General features: G+C 49.1%; 4 protein-coding genes across 4 annotated transcripts in view; 1 reads left to right on the top strand and 3 right to left on the bottom strand.

Moving 5' to 3' along the window:
• LOC308580498 (uncharacterized protein) overlaps positions 1-23328 on the top strand; it is a 332166-nt gene that overhangs the window by 58049 nt on the left and 250789 nt on the right. The window lies entirely within an intron of this gene.
• The window catches only part of LOC308580575 (uncharacterized protein), an 87732-nt gene that overhangs the window by 56374 nt on the left and 8030 nt on the right, over positions 1-23328 (bottom strand). The window lies entirely within an intron of this gene.
• The window catches only part of LOC308580789 (uncharacterized protein), a 38979-nt gene that overhangs the window by 11868 nt on the left and 3783 nt on the right, over positions 1-23328 (bottom strand). The window lies entirely within an intron of this gene.
• Positions 20536-23328, bottom strand: part of LOC308580705 (uncharacterized protein) — a 35017-nt gene continuing 32224 nt past the window's right edge. Inside the window, exon 2 of the mRNA XM_081182762.1 lies at positions 20536-22357. Within this exon, the coding sequence (XP_081038888.1) occupies positions 22342-22357 (16 nt within the window). The 3' untranslated portion in view covers positions 20536-22341. The remainder of the gene's footprint in view (positions 22358-23328) is intronic.

Raw genomic sequence — 23328 nt, 5'->3', positions numbered from 1 at the left:
TGGGGGTGGGCTTGACCTAGAGGAGGGGAATTTCAAAAGTTATTATAAGACCTGGCACTATTTTTCTGGGTCTTTTCTGGGAACACCCTGATGCATCAGCTCAATAAAGGCCAAGCCTACAGGCTGCTGTTTTGCTCCAAGTTATCCTGGTTGGTGTCTTTGTTTTGTCCAAGGGAGCCCTCGGATTTTTCCGGTAACAGTTTTGGCGACCATGCTCAGGGACACTTGGTTCTCCTGCAAAGGTGAGGAGGGAGATAGAGGCGATCGGGCGCCACTGGGCAACCTTAGCCCAGGGATCCTTCTTCCTCTCCCTGCCTCCTCTTTGCGGGCGGTAATCAATCGTCACTGTCAGAGCTGCTTCCAGATCCGAGCTCACAGAGGATCACGCTAACCAGCATTCACTGTATAAAAGTCTTTATTGATTTACAGTTTCCATTTTCAAGCTGCAGCGCGCAACTCTACGTCTTATGAGCTAGACCGGCGAAGCTCCGTCTGAGTCTCCGCCTCCTGTACACCAACTTAATACCCTAGCCTTACTCCACCTTTTCTGCCTGACCGTTCTTCTCTGGGTCCCTCTGCCCCCCGTGGTCTCTTCCTTCCTGGACTCTTCTGACGCTGACCCCCCGGACCCTTCTGTCTCCTTGCGGCGGGCTTTAGGACCTGGCTCCCTTTCCGGGCTGCTTACTGTGCCGCCTTCCTGTGCATTTGAACTTGGCGCGCGCGCCCAACCTTCCACTTTCCGCTTGACCGTTTCTTCGCTCTCCGATGGACATGTGGCCACTCCTGACTCATGCCCTCCCCCCTGCGGCGAGCCGCCTAATTCCGAGGCCTGGCGCCCTTCCTCCCCACTGCGCTCTGCTGGGGACGTTGGCCCTGATTTCCAACTGCTGCTCTCTGAACCCCCTTTTGTCCCTTCTTCCTGGGGTGTCCCCCTAAGCTCCCCCCTTGCTCTGGTCACTGGCGCTCCTTTCTGTGAATCTTCCGATTCACTGGAAAGACTCGGAGATCTCGGGTCGTCGTCATCGCTCATCTTTCCTTCGGACTCCCCCCCCCCCACTCTCTGTTTCCTCCCTTGCCCTCGCCTCTGCTCCTGAACCCCTGACAGTCACCAAAAGCCCAACCAGGGGGAGCAAAGGCAAGGTCAAGCCGGCTAATGGGAAAGGATCCCGGGATCCGCGGGGGACATCTTCGAACGTGAGTATGGTTTGAAGTAAATACATTGGGAGGGGGGGTGGGAAAGTAACGTCCCCACAACAGCCAGACTTTCCTTCTTTCATTTCTGACGTTACCCTTTGGAGTCGGCCGGGGATGTTTTCAACTCTCCTCTTTTCTCCCCCGATTTTCCCTTTCGGAAAGTGGCCAGGAAATCGCGGAACTTTTCTGTCAGACGTTACCTCTCGGAGTCGTCTAGGGACGTCTAAAACTTTTCCTTTTCTCCCCCATTTTCCGTCTTGGAATTGAGTCCGGGAAAGCGTGGCTCTTTTACTGTTTCTCTGACGTCTTCCCTCGGAGTCGTCCGGTGGCGTCTTTTCAAAAGTATTATAACGCAAGGTCATTTGCTTCCTTTCAAACCTTGGTTGTTTTCTCGGACCCCAATCTGGCACTGCATTGCGCAGGCATTCAGTAGGGGACTCCAAACTTAGTCTCAAAGGCTAGGCAGGAGGCTGTCGTGGATGGTAGAGGGGGAAATTGGGGCCCCACACTAGGATTAGTCTTGTAAACAGCGCTGAGGTAAAGGAATTCCGTGCAGAGAGACCCGGGGTTTGAGTTTCCGGGCAGAGGGACCCGTGGTTTGAGTTTCCGGGCAGAGGGACCCGTGGTTTGAGTTTCTGGGCAGAGAGACCCGTGGTTTGTTGCAGGTTCAGGTTTGAGATTTCCAGAAATTAATTCGTGGTTTATAGATAAGTAGGAATTGTGTTAGTCAAGGGTACTTTGAGTACTGAAAGGATCTTTTATCTGTCCCCTTTCTTTCCCATTGCCCCTCCTCCCTTGTGTGTGTGTTTCCACTCTTTCTGTCTTTAGCGTATTTCGTTAACGGGGGGGAAAAGGCTCAATAATAACCTATGAGAGAATGGGAGCTCACTAAACACCCTAGCTGGACTCCTCCTGGCAACAAAGCTTCCATGAAGCCTTTTTGCCCCAGAGAGGATTCTAATATGCCCCTCCACCTTGCCATCTCCAATTGGGAAAAAATAAAATAAAGGGGCAAAATGGTCTTTCAAGTACAAAGTACGAGACCGTTGTAACTTTTAGTGGGTGGCTTAGGCTCACCACCTGGAACCCAGGGCACAGCGGCCACCTCAGGGATCCTTCAACAAAATCAGGGTGTGAACCCTTAGGGAGAGCTGAACACATCAAATTTGTGTTGTTAAACTATAACCTAAAGCTAGAACATGAAACCGTAAACTTAATGGTGCTCAGAAGGCAGTAGATATAATAACAGCCCAGCCTGAGAGCCCACGCATTAGAGATCTTAGTTTCTCTGAACAAAGAATAATAAATAAATCAGGAAAATGAATAAGAGATGTACTCAAAGATTTAGAAATATTTCAAGGGTTTGTATTTACATTGGCCTCGGCATCCACAGACTGTTCTTAAATGCACATAGTTTTTAAATTGCAAGCTTGCTTCAAAAATTTTAAATCTAAGGAAGCCATGTTGGGCCTTATCATTCTTAAACAAGACAAAATGGAGAATGAAGTGTGCAAATGTTTGTTATTTGAGAGGCTCTAAAAGAGAGTTTTCCTCCCAAGTGGTAAAATCCTGTATACGTGCTACTTGTGTTCTGAAAGGAGGATTACCCCACCTCCTTCCTCTAGTTTAAGTGAGGAGGGTGATTTTAAGTCTAATGGTAAATGATGTTTTGTTGTAACTTTTGAGTTTGTGAGTACACCTGTGTTCCAGTCTATTTTGGAATGTGAAGTTAACCTAATGTTTCTGCTGCAAAAGCCTAGTTGAGCACAATTGCTCTCTCAAGCTAAAATGCAGTGTATGTATTTCATTAAGCATATGCTATGAAAGTATGGTGTTCCTTCTAAGAAAAATATGTGAGTCCAGTTTTAACTTTGATTTGGTTGGACAGAAGAGTTATTGTAAGGCTCCTGATATCAGTCTCTATAAGACTTCCTGGCCTCTTTTCTCAGAAAATGCCCCCCCCCCTTGTTTCATTCTATCTGTTTCAGTTTTTTTCTCCCTTCTTACTTCTGTGCCAGGTAAATTTACTCCCGAGTAAGCTTCCTTTAAAGGAAACCGCAAAGAGGGGGGAGCAATCTTTCCCAAGGTACCCTGCATCTCACTTTCCTATTCACTTTTGTGTTCCCTTTAAATCAAATCTATAGCTGTTTTAACTATGCTTAATAAAAGATCCTCTCCCTATCTTAGAAAAAAACTGTTCACTTCAATCTTCCTTTAAATATCATTTCACTAGGAACTTGCATTCTTTAGTCTAAGGAAGCAAACTCACTCAAACTACCTCAAGATCTGCTAAAAGGGTTCTGTGTAAAGTTGGGTACTTTTATTTTCCTCTTCCTTAGTACATGATAGGAGCATAGATGTTTCCTTTCCCAGTTGTAAATCTGTACTTAAATGTGTATGTCTCTTTGATAGTACAAATCTTGCTGTGAACCCTATATTTTGGAGGATTGGACTAGATGACCCCAGGGTCTCTTTCAACTCTCCCAATTTGTGGCTGTGTGGAAGGAACATGTGTCTGCAAGCCTTGGAGGGTAATTCTTAAATTCTGGTGTGGTGATGGAGTTGAAATTCAGCCTAGCTTTGCTCTTTAGTTTTAAAAGGTGAGAGGTGAAGCTGGGATGTTTTGAAGCACAACTGGTAATATCAAGCATTTGAGTGATTACAGTGTTTATCATTAAAACTATGAATCCTGACTCTCTGGCCATTTTTCCCCATATATAAGGGCGTGGCATTGTTCCGCGAATAGCCAGAGGGATATTAGCCCTTTCCTGTACATAAAGGAAGCAGTCCCTTTTGCTTGGGCTACAATTGCTAACTTTATTGAATACTTTAATTGCTCAGTTTCTCTTTTTTGTTTAAAAAATCTAACCCTATTTTTAAAATCTACTCCATACCCTTCCCTTCCCTTATTCAAATGGTAATTTAGACAAAGGATGCAACATTTTCAATAGTATAAAAGGTTTGCTGAGACATGAACTCTGCACATACACAGAGGCTAGATCAGTCAAAAAAAAGAGAGAGAAAGAGAGAGAGAGGAAAGGGGGGAACTGTAGGGTGGAGAGAGGAGGTTTTGAGAGCTTCACCTGCAGGGAGAAACATATCCAAATTTCCTTATGTAAAAAAACTTGGAACCATTGAGGGAAATCACCCTTAATGTGTCTTTGCTCCAGGGGCTACGTAAGACAAAAGGGTTAAAAAAAAACTAGCCCATCAAAAGTCAAGAGCTTTCCAGGTTCCAAATCTTAACATGCCAAATTCTTTTCACAGGTAAATATCAAAGCATTCCCCCCCCCCAATGGGAATTTTAGGAACAGCATTTCCTGACAGGCTTCTCACATTAAATAATTTCCCCTTTTAACAGGATATGTGAACCCCGATAACAAAGTGTTTGTCCCTCCCCCCCCCCCACAGGAACTTTCTTTCTGTTCTGTGAAACAAGTCTGAATTCCTGCTATATTAGTGACTTCCATCTCTTTGTGGCTTTGACACTTTTTAAGTTACAAATAATCTGTTTTCATTTATTTAATCCGTTTTTCCATGATGTCTATGAAGTTAATCGAAGCACAACCAAACATTGTTTGTGGAATGGTACTTGTTTACCTTTGGCCTGAGCATCTCTTATTAATTCTGTCATTTTGGCTAATAATAATAATAATAATAATAATAATAATAATAATAATAATAATAAATTTTATTTATATCCCGCCCTCCCCAGCCGAAGCTGGGCTCAGGGCGGCTAACAACAATCAAATGGTTCAACATTGTAAAACATTCACTATAAAATTAATTAAATCAAATTAAAATCAAATTAATGGCAACCATCAAGCAAAGTTTTGTGCAGATTGCCAAAGGAGGGGGTCAGGCTGCGCCCTGACAAAAGGCCTGGTGGAACAGCTCTGTCTTGCAGGCCCTGCGGAAGGATGTCAGGTCCTGCAGGGCCCTAGTCTCTTGTGACAGAGCATTCCACCAGATTGGAGCCGCGGCCGAGAAGGCCCTGGCTCTAGTTGAGGCCAGCCTAACCTCTCTGAGGCCTGGGATCTTTAGGGTGTTTTTATTTGCAGACCGTAAATTTCTCTGTGGGACATACCAGGAGAGGCGGTCCCGTAGGTACGAGGGTCCTAGGCCGTATAGGGCTTTAAAGGTTATAACCAGCACCTTAAACCTGACCCTGTTCTCCACCGGGAACCAGTGCAGCTGGTACAGCACCGGATGGATATGATCTCGCAGCGAAGACCCCGTAAGGAGTCTCGCCGCGGTATTCTGCACCCGCTGGAGTTTCTGGGTCAGTCTCAAGGGCAGCCCCACGTAGAGCGAGTTACAATAATCCAGTCTGGAGGTGACCATCGCATGGATCACAGTGGCTAGGTCAGGGCGAGAGAGATAAGGAGCCAACTGCTTAGCTTGGCGGAGATGAAAAAACGCCGCCTTTGTTATAGCTGTAATCTGCGCCTCCATAGAGAGGGAGGTATCGAAGATTACACCCAAACTCTTCACGGACGATGCTGGCACTAATTGCACCCCCGCAAGAGACGGGAGTTGCCCCCTCAATCCCATATCGCTCCGTCCCAGCCAGAGGACCTCTGTCTTCGAAGGGTTTAACTTCAACCGGCTCCCACGTAGCCATCCAGCCACAGCTTCCAGACATCTGGTCAGTGTATCTGGGGCCGAGTCAGGATGGCCATCCATCAACAGATAGAGTTGGGTGTCATCGGCATACTGATGGCAACCCAGCCCAAAACTCCGGACAAGCTGGGCGAGGGGGCGCATAAAGATGTTAAAAAGCATCGGGGAGAGAATCGCACCCTGAGGCACTCCACACACCAAGGAGTGGCGCGATGACAATTCCCCCCCAAGCGCCACCCTCTGTCCCCGACCGGAGAGAAACGAGCGCAGCCATTGAAGGACTGTGCCCTGTATCCCCACGTCGGCAAGGCGGCGGTCCAGGAGTTCGTGATCGACCATGTCGAAGGCTGCTGACAGGTCTAGAAGAATCAGCAGCCCCGACCCGCCTCGATCCAGCTGCCTGTGGAGATCATCTGTTAGGGCGACCAGAGCAGTCTCGGTCCCATGACCAGCGCGGAAGCTGGCTAGTTCAAGGTACTTGCACAACTTTAAATTGCCATTCATTTTTTTCTTGGTATTAAGTCATTTCCCAGTATTTTGCTATTAACATTCTAGCCGATGTTGTCACATCAAGAAACTCTCTTTTATTTTCATTGTTACTTCAGATTTCTTAAAATTGTGTGTCTTAGCATTTATTTATTTTTCGTTCCTCATAAGTCATTGTGTGCGTGTGTGTGTGTGTGTTTCATTATTATTTTAACCTTGTATTTTTTTACAGTTCTCTTTCTCTCCAAAGTGAAGGAAAGCAAACGAACTAAGCAGATAATAACAGTAATTATATGGAAACATGATAATAATATTGAAAGGAATAAAATGCTTATTCCGCTAAGATTTTTATTATTTGCAGCTTCCCACGGAAACTGAAGGACATCCTTTTTTGCCTTTCGCCCCTTCCCTTTTCTAACTCTGTCCCCAAAACCCTGCCCCTTACAGGATATCACTTCTACAGATGTGTTACTACAGATCCGATGAAAAGCTTCGCCACCACAAGACTATTACCTGCAGCAGCAACAACAACAGACACCAAAGTTTTCAAAGTGGCCACAGCAATTTCTTTCAAAGGGGGAGTGGGGCTGACAAAGGGGGGTGGAGTTGAATTGCAAGGACATCTTCTCACTTTGAACCTCAAGACTGTGCTCCAGGATTCAAAAGATGCATACATAAATATCCCAATTGTCTCAAGATATGCAACTGATATTAGTTTGTTTTGTATTATGTGTTATTACGTAGGAATGTTGAAATGTGTCTGACAGTGTGTTATTTCCACAAATGGGGGGGGGGGGCTATTTTTCTGTGTTTTATGTTTAATGTCTTATTCCTTACAACCCAGTGGAGGATTCTCATACATTTTATGCCTTTTAACAGACCAGGCTATTATGTAGTCCAATGTTTAGAATTAGATAAATTTATAACCACATTTCGTTGTTCCACCTGGCACTCTGCCAACTTCCCTACCCATTTTAAAATGTGCTAAAACTCACTTAACCAAAGAGAAGCTGATAAGATACATGAAGGTGCATATGCTTTGGTTTAGCAGGAATAATCCCTTATAGAGTTAAATTGACTTATTTGGACAAGTGCCCTATTAACAGATTGGTTTGAAAAGTTGAGAACCATGGGGCAAGAAAAATTCAAATTGGACTCAGTTTGAATTGGGCAAGTGTATCCAGGCTGCAATTAGCTTTTTGGTCCTTAATGTGCAAGTGAGCAACTTCCCATGACTGCAAGACCAAAGCCTATAATAATAAAATCCCATAGAATGGCCAAGGCAAAGACATTTCTCTCATGAAGTGCCCAAACCTGTGACAGCTGTGGTGAGTGCCAGGCAACATGGTTGATATGAAAGCCCTAAGTGGATTCACCAGGGATTGCCACTCCTGTGACACCAGGCCGGTGTGAGACCACAGAAGAGCTACCTTTACACCTGAGAACACAAAAAATGGCGGGTGTCAGAGCTGCTTCAAGATCCTAGCTCACAGAGGATCACGCTAGCCAGCGGTCATTAAGTAAAAGTCTTTATTGAATTACAGTTTCCATTCTCACGCTGCTGTCTGCAACTCTACGTCTACTAGCTAGATCGGCGAGGCTCCGTCTGAGTCTCCGCCCCGTGCGCACCAACTTAATATCCTAGCCTTGCTCCACCTTTTCCTCCTGACTGTCCTCCTCTGGGTCCCTCTACCCCCCGGGGCTTCTTCCTTCCGGGATTCTTCTGACGCTGACCCGGACCCTTCTGCCTCCTTGCGCCGGGCTTTAGGACCCGGTTCCCTTTCGGGGCTGCTCACTGCGCCGCCTTCCTCTGCATTTGAACTTGGCGCGCGCGCCCAACCTTCCACTTTCCTCTTAACCGTTTCCTCGCTCCCCGATGGAGGTGTGGCCACTCCTGACTCCTGCCCTCCCTCCTGTGGTGAGCTGCCAGCGCTTCCCTCCTGGCTCCTTTCCTCTTCCCTGCTTCCTGGCGGTGACGCTGGTCCCGATCTCCAGCTGCTCCCCCCTGAGTCTCCTCTGGCTCTATCTTCCTGGGGTGCCTCCCTAGACTCCCCCCTTGCCCTGGCCACTGGTGCTCCTTTCTGTGAATCCTCTGATTCACTGGAAAGACTGGGAGATCTCGGGTCGTCGTCATCACTCATCCTTTCCTCTGTCTCCTCCCCTTCGCTCTCTGTTTCCTCCCTTGCCCGTGCCTCTGCACCTAAACCCCTGACATCCATCCCCCCCTCGAAGCCCCCCAGTCCCCCCTCCCCTCCTTCCGGTGCTGGAGCTGGGGGCTGCTGTTGCAAAGGGACGAACGTCGGATATCGGTCGCTTCCCGTGGCAGGCCTCCAGCGGAACTCTTCCAGGTCTTCCTCTCTGCTCTCGTTGACGACAGTCACCTCCTCTTCCATCTCTGTGCCGCCGTGCTCGAAACCAGGGTCGTCCCCGAAAATGTCCATGTCCGTCTCTCCCGCACTTCCTCCAGGCGGCGTTGCTCTGCCGGAACAGTCCAGCCACTTCCTGCGGAACTGCTCCTCCGGTCTATCGTCCCACCAATACGAGGGTTCTGAGACCGATCCCGAGGGTGACCCCTCCGGGGAACGGACGTCTCGTGTTGGTTCCTCGTCCGAGTCGAACCCCCTGAACGTGCTGTCCGAAAGCGTGGGCGTGAAAAGCCAGTCGTCGAAAAAGTCTGCTGGCATAGGTCTATGTGGGAAGAGGGCATGAAACTCGTCTTTGAGCAGAGGTTCGTCTAAAGCGTAGCCCGGCACCCAGCTGTTCGCACTGGCCGGGGTGCCCTCCCTGGCGAGAAAGTATTCTACTCCCTCTTCCCCCCATCTGGAGTCCAAAATCTCCGTGACTTCGTTGATGCGCTCCTCCTGTGCCACTCCCGCGTGCCCCGTTCCTTCTCTGAGCGGACTCGGCGCCGTTCCGGGTTCCTGGAACCTGTGCGGTGCCTTGTAGGGAGTGAGCACCGATCTGTGGAACACCGGATGCATTCTGGAACCCTCCGGAAGCGCCAGCTTGAAAGCCACCGGGTTGACCTGCTCTTCGACTTGGTAGGGCCCCAGTTGTTTATGCCCTAGTTTCTTCTTGGCCAACGACCTGGCCGGCACTGCGTGGGCTGCTAACCAGACCCAGTCTCCCACGTGGAGCTCTTCACCAACCCTTCTGTGTTTGTCCGCTTGTACCTTGTATGCGTGTTTAGCCAGCTCCAGGTGGCGCCGCAGCTGATCGTGGACTTCCTGCAGCTCCGACGCGAACGCATCTGCTGACTGCGGCTCCCCTTCTCCCCTGCATTCCAGTCCCGGAAAGGTTCTAGGGTGCCGCCCGTTGTTGGCGAAGAACGGCGTGACGCCCGTGGATACGTGCTTCGTGTTGTTGTAGGCAAACTCTGCAAGCGGCAGGTAATCTACCCACGTCGCAGGCTGTTGGTTTGCATAACATCTCAGGTACTGCTGCATGATGGCATTGGCTCGCTCCGCTTGCCCGTTGGTCTGCGGGTGTCTCGCCGACGCCAGATTGATCTTGACGTTTAGGAAGCCCATCAGTTTCTGCCAGAAGTTCGAGATGAACTGCCGCCCGCGGTCGGACAGAATAGACCGTGGCAGACCGTGAACCTTGAACACGTGGTCTATGAACAGTTTGGCGGTTTGCTCCGCCGTGGCCACCTTAGCACACGGAATGAAATGCGCCATCTTGGAGAACAGGTCCACCACCACCAACACTGCCGTCTTGCCCCTTGAGCTGGGCAGATCCGTGACAAAGTCCAGGGCCACTCTCTCCCAAGGTTCGACCGGAGTTTGCAGCGGCTCCAACAGTCCAGCCGGCGGTTTGTGCACCGGCTTTGCCCTCTGGCAGGTGTCACACCTCGCTACGTAGTCTGCGACCTCCCCTCTCATTCCAGGCCACCAGAAATCCCTGGCTACTAATTCCACCGTCTTCTCCTTGCCAAAGTGCCCGGCCGTGGGTGCGTCGTGCAGCTGCTGTAGCACCTTGGCTCGAAGTTCGTCACCCGGCACGTAGATGGCCCCTTTACGGATGAGCAAGCCATCTCGTAGCTGGAAACCGTCGGCCGCTGCCTTGCCCCCTCGCACCTCTGCCATCTTCGTTCGTGCGAAGGAGTCCCCCTGCAACGCTCGCCGCACCGCCTCTAGGTCCACGGTCGCCGCGGCGCACGCCCACACTGTCGGTGCAAAGATGTGCATGGCGGCCGCTGGTGTTGCGTCCTCCAGATACTGTGGCTTGCGGGAGAGAGCGTCTGCCATGATGTTGGTGTCCCCCGGGACATACTCTATTCGGAAGTCGAAGTCCGCAAAGAACTCAGCCCAACGTATCTGCCTCTGGTTCAGGAACTGTGCCGTGCGCCAGTGTTCCAGATTCTTGTGGTCCGTGCAAACCTGCACCGTGTGCTTGGCGCCGATCAGAAAGTGCCTCCACGCCTTGAACGCTGCATGAATGGCCAGCAACTCCCTGTCCCATATGGTGTAGTTCTGCTCGGACTTGCTGAGCTTCCTGGAGTAAAACGCTCCCGGCCGCCACACGCCCTGCGGGTCCTTCTGCAGCAGGACCGCCCCCACTGCTCTGTCCGAAGCGTCTGTCTCCACCCTCATCGGCATGCTGGGGTTGACATGAAGCAGCTGCTCTTCCGACGCGAAGAGACGCTTGAGGGCCTGAAAGGACTGCTCCGCCTGCTCTGTCCAGATGAACTTCTTCTTCTTGGAGCTAAGGGTGTCAGTGATGGCCGCCGTCTGCATCGCGAAGCCCTTGATAAACTTGCGATAGAAGTTCGCAAAGCCGACAAACCGTTGGACCTCCTTCCGGTTGCGTGGGCTCTTCCAATCCAACACCGCTCGAACCTTGGCGCTGTCCATGGCGAGCCCCTTGGCAGACAGCTTGTAGCCCAGAAAATCCACCTCCGGCACGTCAAATTGGCACTTCTCCAGCTTGGCGTAGAGCCTGTGTTGCTTTAGCCTGCCCAGCACTTCCTTGACGTGCTTGTCATGTTCTTGCTGCGACTCCGAAAAGATCAGGATGTCATCCAAGAAACAGACGCACGTCTTGTAGAGAAGTCCCGCCAACACGTGATGCATAAATGCTTGAAAAACGTGAGCGCCATTTTGCAGTCCAAAAGGCATAACTCTGTATTCGTAGGTACCCAGTGGCGTGAACATGGCTGTCTTCCACTCATCACCTTCCCGCATGCGAATGAGGTTGTACGCCCCCCGCAGGTCCAACTTGGTGAACACCTTTCCCTTCCGTACCTTCGCCAGGAGGTCGTCGATGCGGGGCATGGGGAAGTCCGACGGCTTGGTCACACTGTTCAAAATCCTGTAATCCACTACGAGTCTTTTTTGGGGCGTGTCTCGCTTCTTAACAAAGAATACAGGACTGCCCCCCACTGCCTTAGACTCCCGGATGAAACCGCGCTCCAAATTATGATCGATGAAGTCTTTGAGTTCCTGCAGTTCGTCCTCAGACATGGAATACAGCTTCCCTTTAGGCAGCGCCGCCCCCGGCAGCAGGTCAATTTTGCAGTCATATGGTCTGTGAGGGGGTAGCCTGTCCGCCTCCTTCTCGCAGAAAACTTCCAGAAATTCTGCGTACTTGTGGGGAATCGCTTGCAGTGTGCCTAGCAGCAGCTGTGACTCCTCTTCCTCTCCTTCCTGCCTGGGTACGATGCAGTGTTCAGCACAAAAGGAAGAGCCGAAGACCAGCTGCCTCTGGAACCAAGCCATCGTTGGGCTGTGCCTGTCCAGCCAACTCATACCCAATACAATGGGCGTGTCAGACAGTTGAGTGACGTTGAAGCTGATGACTTCCCTGTGATTCCCAAGTCGCATCACCATTGGTGGCGTCTGCTTCACCACTTGCCCCCCTAGCAGCTCCCTGCCATCCACCGTGACAACCTGCAGGGGCAGTGTGGCCGGCAGCAACTGCACAGCGTGCCTGTCGACAAATTCCTGCCCTATAAAGTCCGCGTTGCTGCCGGAGTCGATGGTGATTGGCACGTCCATGGTGCTTCCATTGGGCAGCTGGAGAGATGCTGTGAGCCTCACTACTGGTTTGGGCGGGAGGGGGTTCACTGGCTGTAAAATTTCTGGGGACTGCGTCACTAACACGTCTGGCTGGGCCCCAGTGCCTCTTCCTCCAGCCAGACATTGTCGTTTCCCTGCTGTGGTCCTCCCTGCTGCGTTGCTGCAGTCACCATTGCTGAGGCTGCAGTAAGCTTGTGGGGCCTCTGGGGACACTCTTTCGCCATATGCCCTGGCTGCTCACAGACGTAACACTTCCTGGTCCCTCTAGGAGGCTTCGCCTTCACTGCTGCCGGTGCTAGGGCTCTGGTTGCTGACTGAGCCCTTGCACCTCCAACCTCCATAGGTTCGGCTCCTCCTCCTGGCGGAGGCGTGGATTGCGTTCGCGCTGCTTCTCTGGGAAAGAAGGAGGGGCCCCCGGCTGGTTCGCGCCCTCCACGTCCTTCGTCCTTGCTCCACGGACGTCCTTCCAGCCTCACCCCCACGGCCAGTGCCCTCTGAACGACCTCCTGGGTGGTTCGGGGTCTCTCCCCCCTCGCTATCTCATCTTTAATCGAGTTGTGCAGTCCCTCCCAAAAGAGGTCTCTTACAGGAGCCGAATCCCTGTCCCATTCCAGGGCGCTGACCAAGGCGAAAAAGCGTGCATGATACTGTCTGACGCTGGCCCTCCCTTGTCTCAGCCCATGCACCTCCTTCCGTGCAAGATCAATGTCAATACTTGATAAGAAACACCCATCCATCGCTTTAATAAAGGCATCCGCATTCTGGAGCGCCGGATCGTTATCTCTCCATAAATTGCGCAACCATGCTTTCGCCTCCCCATGCAGATGGGACATGATGAACCCCACTCTCTCCTGTTCATCTCTAAAGTCTTTATGCAACAGTTGCAGTGCGCACAGTACGTCGGCTCTAAAGTTGGGATACTGTTGCAGGTTCCCATCGAAGTGAGAGAGCAGCCCGCCTGTCCGTCTCGCCAACCCAATTCCCTCCTGCCGGGGTGGTTGCTTTGCCAGTACGTCTAACCTGACCTGGAGATCCCTGCAGGCGGCAGCTGCCTCGTCCTCTCTCTTCCTGGATGCGAGAACCTCGGCGTTCAGTTGTGCCACTGCTTTTCTGAGGTCCTCTATCTGCTGCTCAGCCGTCATGTCTCCTGCCGTTCGTGAGCTCGCTAGTGGGCGCCTGTTTCTCTCCTCTCCTCGAGGCTGCAGATGCCCACAATGTGGAGACGGAGCCTACTGTCAGAGCTGCTTCAAGATCCTAGCTCACAGAGGATCACGCTAGCCAGCGGTCATTAAGTAAAAGTCTTTATTGAATTACAGTTTCCATTCTCACGCTGCTGTCTGCAACTCTACGTCTACTAGCTAGATCGGCGAGGCTCCGTCTGAGTCTCCGCCCCGTGCGCACCAACTTAATATCCTAGCCTTGCTCCACCTTTTCCTCCTGACTGTCCTCCTCTGGGTCCCTCTACCCCCCGGGGCTTCTTCCTTCCGGGATTCTTCTGACGCTGACCCGGACCCTTCTGCCTCCTTGCGCCGGGCTTTAGGACCCGGTTCCCTTTCGGGGCTGCTCACTGCGCCGCCTTCCTCTGCATTTGAACTTGGCGCGCGCGCCCAACCTTCCACTTTCCTCTTAACCGTTTCCTCGCTCCCCGATGGAGGTGTGGCCACTCCTGACTCCTGCCCTCCCTCCTGTGGTGAGCTGCCAGCGCTTCCCTCCTGGCTCCTTTCCTCTTCCCTGCTTCCTGGCGGTGACGCTGGTCCCGATCTCCAGCTGCTCCCCCCTGAGTCTCCTCTGGCTCTATCTTCCTGGGGTGCCTCCCTAGACTCCCCCCTTGCCCTGGCCACTGGTGCTCCTTTCTGTGAATCCTCTGATTCACTGGAAAGACTGGGAGATCTCGGGTCGTCGTCATCACTCATCCTTTCCTCTGTCTCCTCCCCTTCGCTCTCTGTTTCCTCCCTTGCCCGTGCCTCTGCACCTAAACCCCTGACAGCGGGGGACAAAGCAAATTGCATTTTTCAGCCATTAGTGGACCTTCCTGCTAAATGTAAAGCATACGCCACTATTGAGAAAATATTTCTTCCAAGGTACTAGAATGCCACAAGTAACTGAGCAACAAAATATTAATTTTACATGATATCCTATGTCCAACTATGTGCACTGTTACACCATTATATTTCTATGCAAATATCCTTAAAGTAGCATGATATCCAAGTCCCTTTCAGGTTCACATGGACACACACATCTGGGACGGAGAATAGCAGGTTAATATTTACCACCTTAAATTGTGCGGAGAAAAGGATTGCAAAGCAGCCACCTTTGCAATCTTATCTCCGAAGGGGGGAACTGTAACAGGAACCCCCCCACCCCAATCATTCTGTTTGTACAAACTTCACACACACACACACTCACACACTGCATACACCACATTTGTTATAAATTCATAGAAAATCAACCATACATCGGATTGCACTGTTCCATTTTTATTTTACTCCATATGACAAGAACTATCAAAGGGGGGTGGCTTAGTCCTGGTCAGCCATAATCCCTTCACCATCTCAGCACATCCACAGGAGCCCTGCCCAGTTGCTATGCGAACCCTGATGATCCCAGACAGAAGACCATCAAGATCACAAAGAACTTGCATATGGGAGTGGATTCAGCATGGACTGAAACAAAGGACAATGATCAGATCTTTACTCTGGGGGCAGGAAACTGTTACTGGTTTCAGAACTCACAGGGTTAAGGAGTTCTGTGTGACGTCTCTTACCTGAGGCGTGGTTAGAAACTCTTTGGGAGTGGTCTGACTCTGAGAGTTTCATTCTGGTTTCGTTTTTGCGGAGAGAGGACGCAAGATGGGTCAGTTCTCGCCAGGTTGATTTAAGAGCTGTTTTACTTCATGATTAAAGGCAAGAGAAGATAAGAAACGCCTGTGTGTCTGGATTTATTACCACAAGCTGCAATTGCTTCACCGCTGTGTTTATCTCTGCTACCGGCAAGAGGGAGAGGCAGGAAGGATTTTTGGATCAGCACGGACAGGCTGCAGAGCTGCACAGGGAAGTGTGCTGGACTCCATGTTCGTTTTTCTTGGAACTCATGGCAACTCTGACTTCTCCGTTGCCATAGGTTATGGGCAGTTTGCCAAAGCTTTGAAGCATTGCAGGAACGTCCCACATGTGTGGGGGAGCCAGCAGGAAAGTTGCTGGGGCCAGCCGGAGCTTTGCTGTCTTTGAAGCTGGAAGGAGCTTGCTGGGGAGAAGAGGTCTGCCTGAGCCGATCTGCCGGAGGCCGGAGAAAGCTGGTGCTGTCGTGAGTAAGCTTACCCCGGGGGAGAAGGAGATGGCTCAGTCCCAGGAACATGGCTTTGAGCTTAAGCTGCCATGTGAGAAGTTAACAATCCAAACGTGGCTGGAGTGGAGTTATTTAGCAGAGTTGTCCCTAGTGGGAGCCAATCTCTGGGAATTGGTCACACCGATGTCTACGTCAGCTGAGGCAGTTGCAAGCCAAAGTGAAGCTGAGGAGCGTGTGATGGCGTTTTTGGCTGACAACGTAAGTGCTGAGTTAAGGCCTATAGTTCTGGATGCAAGGAAGCCTGCGGTCGCTTGGCTAGCTCTACAGGAAGTGTGCAACGCTGGGGGCGGAAGCAAGGGCCGGGAGATGGCTGCATCAGAACAGGGGAGGCCAGAGGGCACTAAGCACCTTCGTGGAAGCCGGTGCACAGCTGGGAAAGGCTGTGGGACCCCTAAGGGGGGCAAAGAGACTATTACTACTGCTGCTGTTGCTGCCAGTTTCGCAGGGTCTGAAAGCTGCGCTGGTGATGCAACGTGTCTGCGTGAGGAGCTTGGAGAGAGGCAAGCTGCTGGGAGCCCTTTACCTACCACTGGGGGTGCAGGAAAGCGTCCTGGGAGCCCTGAGAGCAGTGGGGGGGCGGTGAACTGTAAAAGCACAGAAAAGCCTCTTTTTCCAAAGGCTGCCAAGAGTTGTTTGCGTCGAAAGTCGAAGCCTGGGAAACAGGACACTGCTAGATGCGTCAAGGTCAGCCATCTGCTGCAGAGGGAGATAACGCCTGCAGAGTTGTCTGGGAACTCTGAGATAAGTCCAGTCTTCGGAGCAACGCAGGATGTTGCGGTTTCGGACGCTGCCAAGGACAGAGGCAGCGGGACGTTTGTTGCTGCCATGGCAACTTTGAAAAACAATGCCAGCAGGGACACAGATGTGAAGTGGGTGTTGGATTCGGGTGCCAGTCATCACCTGATAACGCCATCTGCTGGGGAGCTGCGGAATTGCAGGGCTGTTTCAAGTGGAATGACTGTTACATTAGCTGATGGGACACAAAAAACAGTGTGTAATGCTGCAAATGTATATATTTCTGTTTTGCAGGCGGAGCTGGAGTGCTTCATTGTACCAGGGATGAAGTGTTGCCTGTTATCGATACCTGCTTTGGCGAAACAGGGCTACAAAATTTGTTTTGAAAATAACACCTGTTCTATTTCCAGAGGGGGGAAGCTGCTTGTCGACGTGGAGGGCAAGGACAATCTCTTTGTTCTGGAGACACCTCTGGAGGGTGGTGGGAATGCAGGAAAAGCAAAGGCGAAGTGTGCTAGTGTTCCCAGCCATGATTCATGCAACAAGGTTCAAAGGGGCAGGTTTCCCGGGGTAAAGAGGGTAACCACAGTACCTTTTGAGTTGGTTCACACAGACCTTACAGGGCCAATGAAATGTGAGAGTCTGGGTGGGGCCAGGTATCTGCTAACGATGGCAGATGTTTTTTCTCAGAATTTATGGTCTTTTTCTCTCAGGTCACAGAGGGAGGCGGCGCAACTGATCAAGGATTGGGTTGCGGAGGTGGAACTAAGGTTTTCCACCAAGGTGCAAGAGTTCAGGAGCGACCGTGGGTCACAGTTCACTGGGTCTGCTCTGAAGGAGTTCTTCAAGGAAAAGGGAATTCGTCACCAGGTGACGGGTGCAAAGTCTCCTCAAGAGAGAGGCGTGGCAGAGCACAGGAGTGAAGCACTGGCTGGAGTTGTCAGGGTTTTGCTGTGTGACTCTGGGCTGCCTCAGAGCTTTTGGAGTGAGGCTTGGAAATTTGCCAGCTTTGTTTTTAACAGGTCCTACAATCACGATGTAGGTGACACACCGTATTTTCTGTTGCACAAGAGGAAGCCACAGGTGCGTTTCTTCCGTTCTTTTGGTTCGAGGGCCTCAGTGCCGATACCAACAGCGCAACGGAAGGAGGGGGGTCCAAGGTACCAGGACATGATCTTCTGTGGGTATGATCCTGCAACAAATGGGTGGAAGTTTGCATACCCAGAGGGTGATCAGACCAAGCTGCTGGTCAGCAAGCATGCTGAGTTCTTTGAGCAGGGTGGTTGGTCACAGCCTAGGTATGGTCCTGATTTTCTCTCAGAATGCTTGTCCGATTCTGAGGAGGAGGAAAGGGAGGAACAAAGGGAGGAAGGAGAGGCAAAGGCAGAGCCTGTTGCTGAAGACCAGGATGCTGATGATGGTCAAGCACAGGGGTGGGTTTCTCCACAAGTTAAGAGGGAACCCAAAAGCGAGCCTTCATCTCCTGTTAGCCAAGTGCAGGAAGTCCGAAGACGCAGCAAGTCAGAGGGGGAGTCTTCTGAGCTTGCTGGAGACACACTTGCTGATCCCAGTGGGTCAGGAGGAGCGCCCGAGGTTGTGCTCCGGCGGTCAACTCGGACCACAAAGGGGGTTCCACCAGAGAGATTTCAGGTCACCAGTGCGTGGGTTGGTTTCGCACAGTGTGATTCTGGGAGTGAGGAAGGGATTCAACAATTGCCTGGGATAAATGGCAGTGGGAGGCAAAAGGCAATGGGAAGTGAGTTGAACTCAAAGAGGTCTGTAAATAGGGGTTCACAGTTTCCCTCAGGGTTCGAGACGAGAGGGGGTGTTACTGGTTTCAGAACTCACAGGGTTAAGGAGTTCTGTGTGACGTCTCTTACCTGAGGCGTGGTTAGAAACTCTTTGGGAGTGGTCTGACTCTGAGAGTTTCATTCTGGTTTCGTTTTTGCGGAGAGAGGACGCAAGATGGGTCAGTTCTCGCCAGGTTGATTTAAGAGCTGTTTTACTTCATGATTAAAGGCAAGAGAAGATAAGAAACGCCTGTGTGCCTGGATTTATTACCACAAGCTGCAATTGCTTCACCGCTGTGTTTATCTCTGCTACCGGCAAGAGGGAGAGGCAGGAAGGATTTTTGGATCAGCACGGACAGGCTGCAGAGCTGCACAGGGAAGTGTGCTGGACTCCATGTTCGTTTTTCTTGGAACTCATGGCAACTCTGACTTCTCCGTTGCCATAGAAACTGCCAACTCCCCTTTGTCTCCTGGAAGTGACTCATGGGCAGGGGGAAAGGAGGAACCAGCCAGGTGACAGGACACTCAGGTTACCACCACCAACTCCTCCCTCAACCCCTCCTTTCTGTAATGTATGCATGATGTTTCTGGGGGTGGGCTTGACCTAGAGGAGGGGAATTTCAAAAGTTTTTATAAGACCTAGCACACTATTTTTCTGGGTCTTTTCCTCTCTCCTGCAAGTGAGGGGAACACCCTGATGCATCAGCTCAATAAAGGCCAAGCCTACAGGCTGCTGTTTTGCTCCAAGTTATCCTGGTTGGTGTCTTTGTTTTGTCCAAGGGAGCCCTCGGATTTTTCCGGTAACACCACCAAGGCCCCAAAATCAGCTGGCTCTCAGCCCATCATCACTCACCCCAGCACTCCAGATTCTCCCCTCCCTATTTAACATTATATTATATCTGCTATTATACTTGTGAGACATGACCTTCATTTCTTTAAAGACCTGTCTATACAACTTTATATACAAATACCAGAACTTCACATGCACTCCATGCATTTAAGACTGATTTCCCATTATCTGAGTTCATTGATGGGAAGGAAAGTGAACTCTGAGAGAAATACGTCAAACACTCCATACATCTAAATGTTTTCTTCTCCCCTTTGAGAATCTGTAGAGGTTTCTTAAGCATCCCATTCTAACTGATGCACCACTCTGGGACTTCCAGGTTGTCGCATCAAGAGTTCAGTCGCCTGCCATGCACCCTCCGCAGCAGATCAGGTGCTGTGGTAAACTGGTCCCCAACCATTTGCCCCTCCCTCACCTGTCTTTGCTCTCCGGCCAGACCAGGTTTCTGGAGCAAGGCTGGCAGACCCTTTTACCTTTTCAGAAAGAGGACGAAACAAAACTGGTAAGGCTGCCACCACTCCCTTGTCCCAGGGTTACCTTAAGCCACAGCTCAAGGGAGACAGCTGTGTTTCTTCGTTACCGGTTAACCCCAAACTACAAGTTGCTTCCACAAGCTTGCAGGTAGAAATTCTTTAGTAAGGCACAACCAAGAAGCATTGGATTTAGTAAGGCACAACCAAAAGCATTGGATTTAGCTATTTTCCCGGATAGGCACACACAATACAAGTGAAAGTTTCTTGCTTAAAATTTATTTTAAAACATAAAGAACATGCTAAAAAGCAGGCACATCTTTTGGTAGATTACAAGTAAAGAGAAAATAAAAACATTGCAAAATATAGCTAGCTAATACTCACTTCTACACTCTAAGGCAAAGATAGGAGAGTTCAGAGTCCTTCAGAAATCCGCATTCAGAGGCCTTAGGAAATCTTCATCACAAAAGACCGGTGCTTAGGTGGAACATCAGCAGCCGGGCGATTTTGTGGATTGCAGAGCGCGCCTTCCCAGCCATTCTCAAGATCTTTTATCCCTAATTTGCACGTGGAATCAGATCCCCCAGGACAATCACCACTCTTGGTTACATTTGAATTCTCCAATGACCAGCTTGTGGGTTAATAATTTTAACTTCTGACAGCTGGGCCAATTAAGACTCCAGAGCCTAGATCAAAGTTGTTTCCTCCCTTTCTTGGAGCTTATGCAAATGCACCTCCTTTGGGCAATTAACAGGGAGATAACATCACCGGCTGGATATACATAACTTCCCTCACAGGTGCCAACTCTTCACATTATCCAGAGAATTCCTCTCCCATAGTAAACCTTTCACGCCCTTGGAGCCAACGGGTCTACGGGTTAAAGCAACAGGACCTAGTTCCCATAATTCTTGCTGGTTTCCCACAAGGCCTCACTCTCCGCTTGACCAAAGTACTAACTTTACTACAGGTGCCATGGGGGTGGGAGAGAGAGTGTGGGTATAGCCCCCCCCCATAAGGCTCTGGAACATCAGAACACCCTGCCTAAAGTGGAAAGCTATAAAAATGTTGGGTGTTAACAAGAACTTGACTATGGGCCAGACGAGGAAGACACCATCAACCAAAGTAGAGAAGGAGAAACAAGAGGAGAAAGAAAGAAAAAAATGACTTGATGGAGATTCTTGCTTTCAGAGTGAAATCAGCTTATGCAAAAGCAAATAAACTACCAGGAGTTTGATTGATTTTATGAAACTCAAGATCAAGAACTCCAAACACACTACCAGAAAAACTGATTACAATGCTCAAAATTGCTGAAGAAAAGAACCAGCTATAAGTTTCTGGCTGATGCGCTCAAGAAGAATTCAATTCCCTTTAGTTGAGAATTCCTGGAAGGGAACTTTTTTATGTACATAGGGAAGAAACAAAGATGGCAAGGGCCAATAAAACAGAGGCATTCTAGAGGAAATATATTTTAAAAAAGAGCTGGGAGACGAGCTGGAGGAGGGAGATAGCTGATAAGGGGAAAGGGGACTTAAAACTGTTTAAAGGATTCAATGATGGATTTAAAATTGTTTTCATTGAATGTGAATGGTTTGAACAACAAAACCAAATGAAATAAAATTACACATATTTTCACAAGGAAACAACAACAAAAATGATTATTGGTAAATAAAGGACTAGGACAGGAATTCATATAAAACAAAGAAAAGAGGGGTGGTACTATATATGAATTCCAAACTGGACTCTAAACAGATCTTTAGAGGTGAAGAATTATTGCAGTGAAAGTGATGGTGAAGGAGAAAAAAATATTATTGGTAGGAGCTGGCGCACCTAATGAGGAAAAAGAAAGATTTCTTCCAACTATTGGATGAAAGTATGTCTGAGGTTTATGTTGGAAATATAATTATTATGGGCAATTTTAATGGAGTAGTATCACTGGACTAAGACAGAACACTGTAGAAAGGTATCTCAAAAGAAGGCAAAATACCAAATACTTTTTTTGTAATTAATTATGTAATTAGGAAGAATTTATAGAGAGTTTGGAAAATGTATAAGGATTTGTTGGAAAGAAAACATCTTTGTGGCTTTCAGCCAACCAGATGAATTATAACTAGAGAGAAAATTACTTAGGGTGATGCTCCTGAAGAAACCATTTCTTTTAGGGATAACTGGGTTAAATGTTCCATGAAGACAGATGAACGACAGTAGCAAGAGTACTTTATGCAGAAAAATGGCAAAATCAAGAGACAGCTACACTGTTCCAAAAGTGATGGAATATGTCAAATTGGCAAATTTAACTATGAAAATAAGAGATCAAGACAGACATTAAGGAGGAGTAGAAACCTTTTGTTGAATATTTAAAGAATTTTTGTAAACATGTACAAACACAGGTAGGAGCTGAATGAAAAACAACAGTTGAATACTTGCTGGAGAAGAGTGTGGAAAAGGTAAGGTGTAAATATCTGAAAGATGCAGCAATTTAAAAATTCTATGGGGAAACCATGGAGAGGAAGTCAAGTATGAAATAAATGTGTATCTGGAAAGTATGTAGCAATTTGTAAATAAATTGCATATAAAATCATATACATATAAAGTAATAGAAGAACTTCCCACACTCCTTCCATTCAAATCATTTCTGCTTTTTCTATTTGTTGGTATATCTGTTGGGTTTCAACTCTTAAAGCTTCTCCTCCTTGTGAGTCCATTGATGTTTTGTAAGAACATCAGGATTGAAGAGCTATCTACACTCCATATAAGTGGTTTTCGCTCTGTGAGTTCAATGGTGTTTGCTAAGGTGCCCACTTCTATTGAAGCTCTTTCCACACTCCATGCATTTAAATGGTTTCTCTCCTGTGTGACTCCGTTGATGAACACTAAGTGTTCCACTATCAGTGAAGCTCTTTCCACATTCCATGCACTTAAATGGTTTCTCACCTGTGAGTGCAGGAAACACCATCAGAGCACTCCTGACATATGGTTGTCAAGCCTCTGCTTAAAGACCTCCAAAGAAGGAGACTCCAGGGGGGCCACTAGGTGGCACATCAGAAGATGGCTGACAATAACATCACTCTGACACACACGAGGTCATTTGGAGGCTATGATGGGGGTAATTAGCCTCCTTAACCCCCTCAGGATTGTGGAGGGGACGGCCCTTGCCTGCTGTGCCCTATACCACCCCCGAATTTGTGGGGGTGGGGGCACTAGGCACAAAGCCCTCCTGTGGGATTCCGGCATTCCTGGACACCGTCCCTGATTCGCACCGCTAGTTGCAAGAATCTTCAAAAGAAACAATTTGGACAAGATAAATTGCACATACTTCAAGGAAAAATGGGGAGTAAAGACTGCTGACAGAAGAGATCTCTGATAACAAGACAAGAATAAAATATGAGAGGATACGTCAAGATACGGTACAACAAATGACTGAGGGGGGGAAAACCTGCCTTTCCTTTTTTTATGTGAGTAAACAAGAATCCCCTCCCCTGATGAGTCAGAAATTAAGGTCTTAAGCTGTAGATTTATGACTGTGTGGAGATAAACTTTGTAACCAAAGCAATGTTTCAAGACAAAGCTGGAAAGCTAAGAGTTTTGGAATGATGCAGTTAAAAATGCCGTCGCCATTTTGGGAGGCATTGTTGGAGCTCTTGGGTCTGGGAGGAGAAAGAGAGAAATCAACTTCTTGGTGGGACTTAAGAGCGACAAATGCCTAATTTATGATGGAAAGAGCGATGGTATCTACAAAAGAGATATATGGAAACCATCTGGACTTAGTTTGGAGGAACGGGAAATCCACACAGGATTATTATATTTGCTTATCGGCTTAA

This window comes from Podarcis bocagei, assembly GCF_964188305.1.
Source record: "Podarcis bocagei genome assembly, chromosome: 2".
NCBI lineage: Eukaryota > Metazoa > Chordata > Lepidosauria > Squamata > Lacertidae > Podarcis > Podarcis bocagei.
The sequence above is the reverse complement of the archived record's forward strand: the minus strand, read 5'-3'. Positions and strand labels throughout refer to the sequence as shown.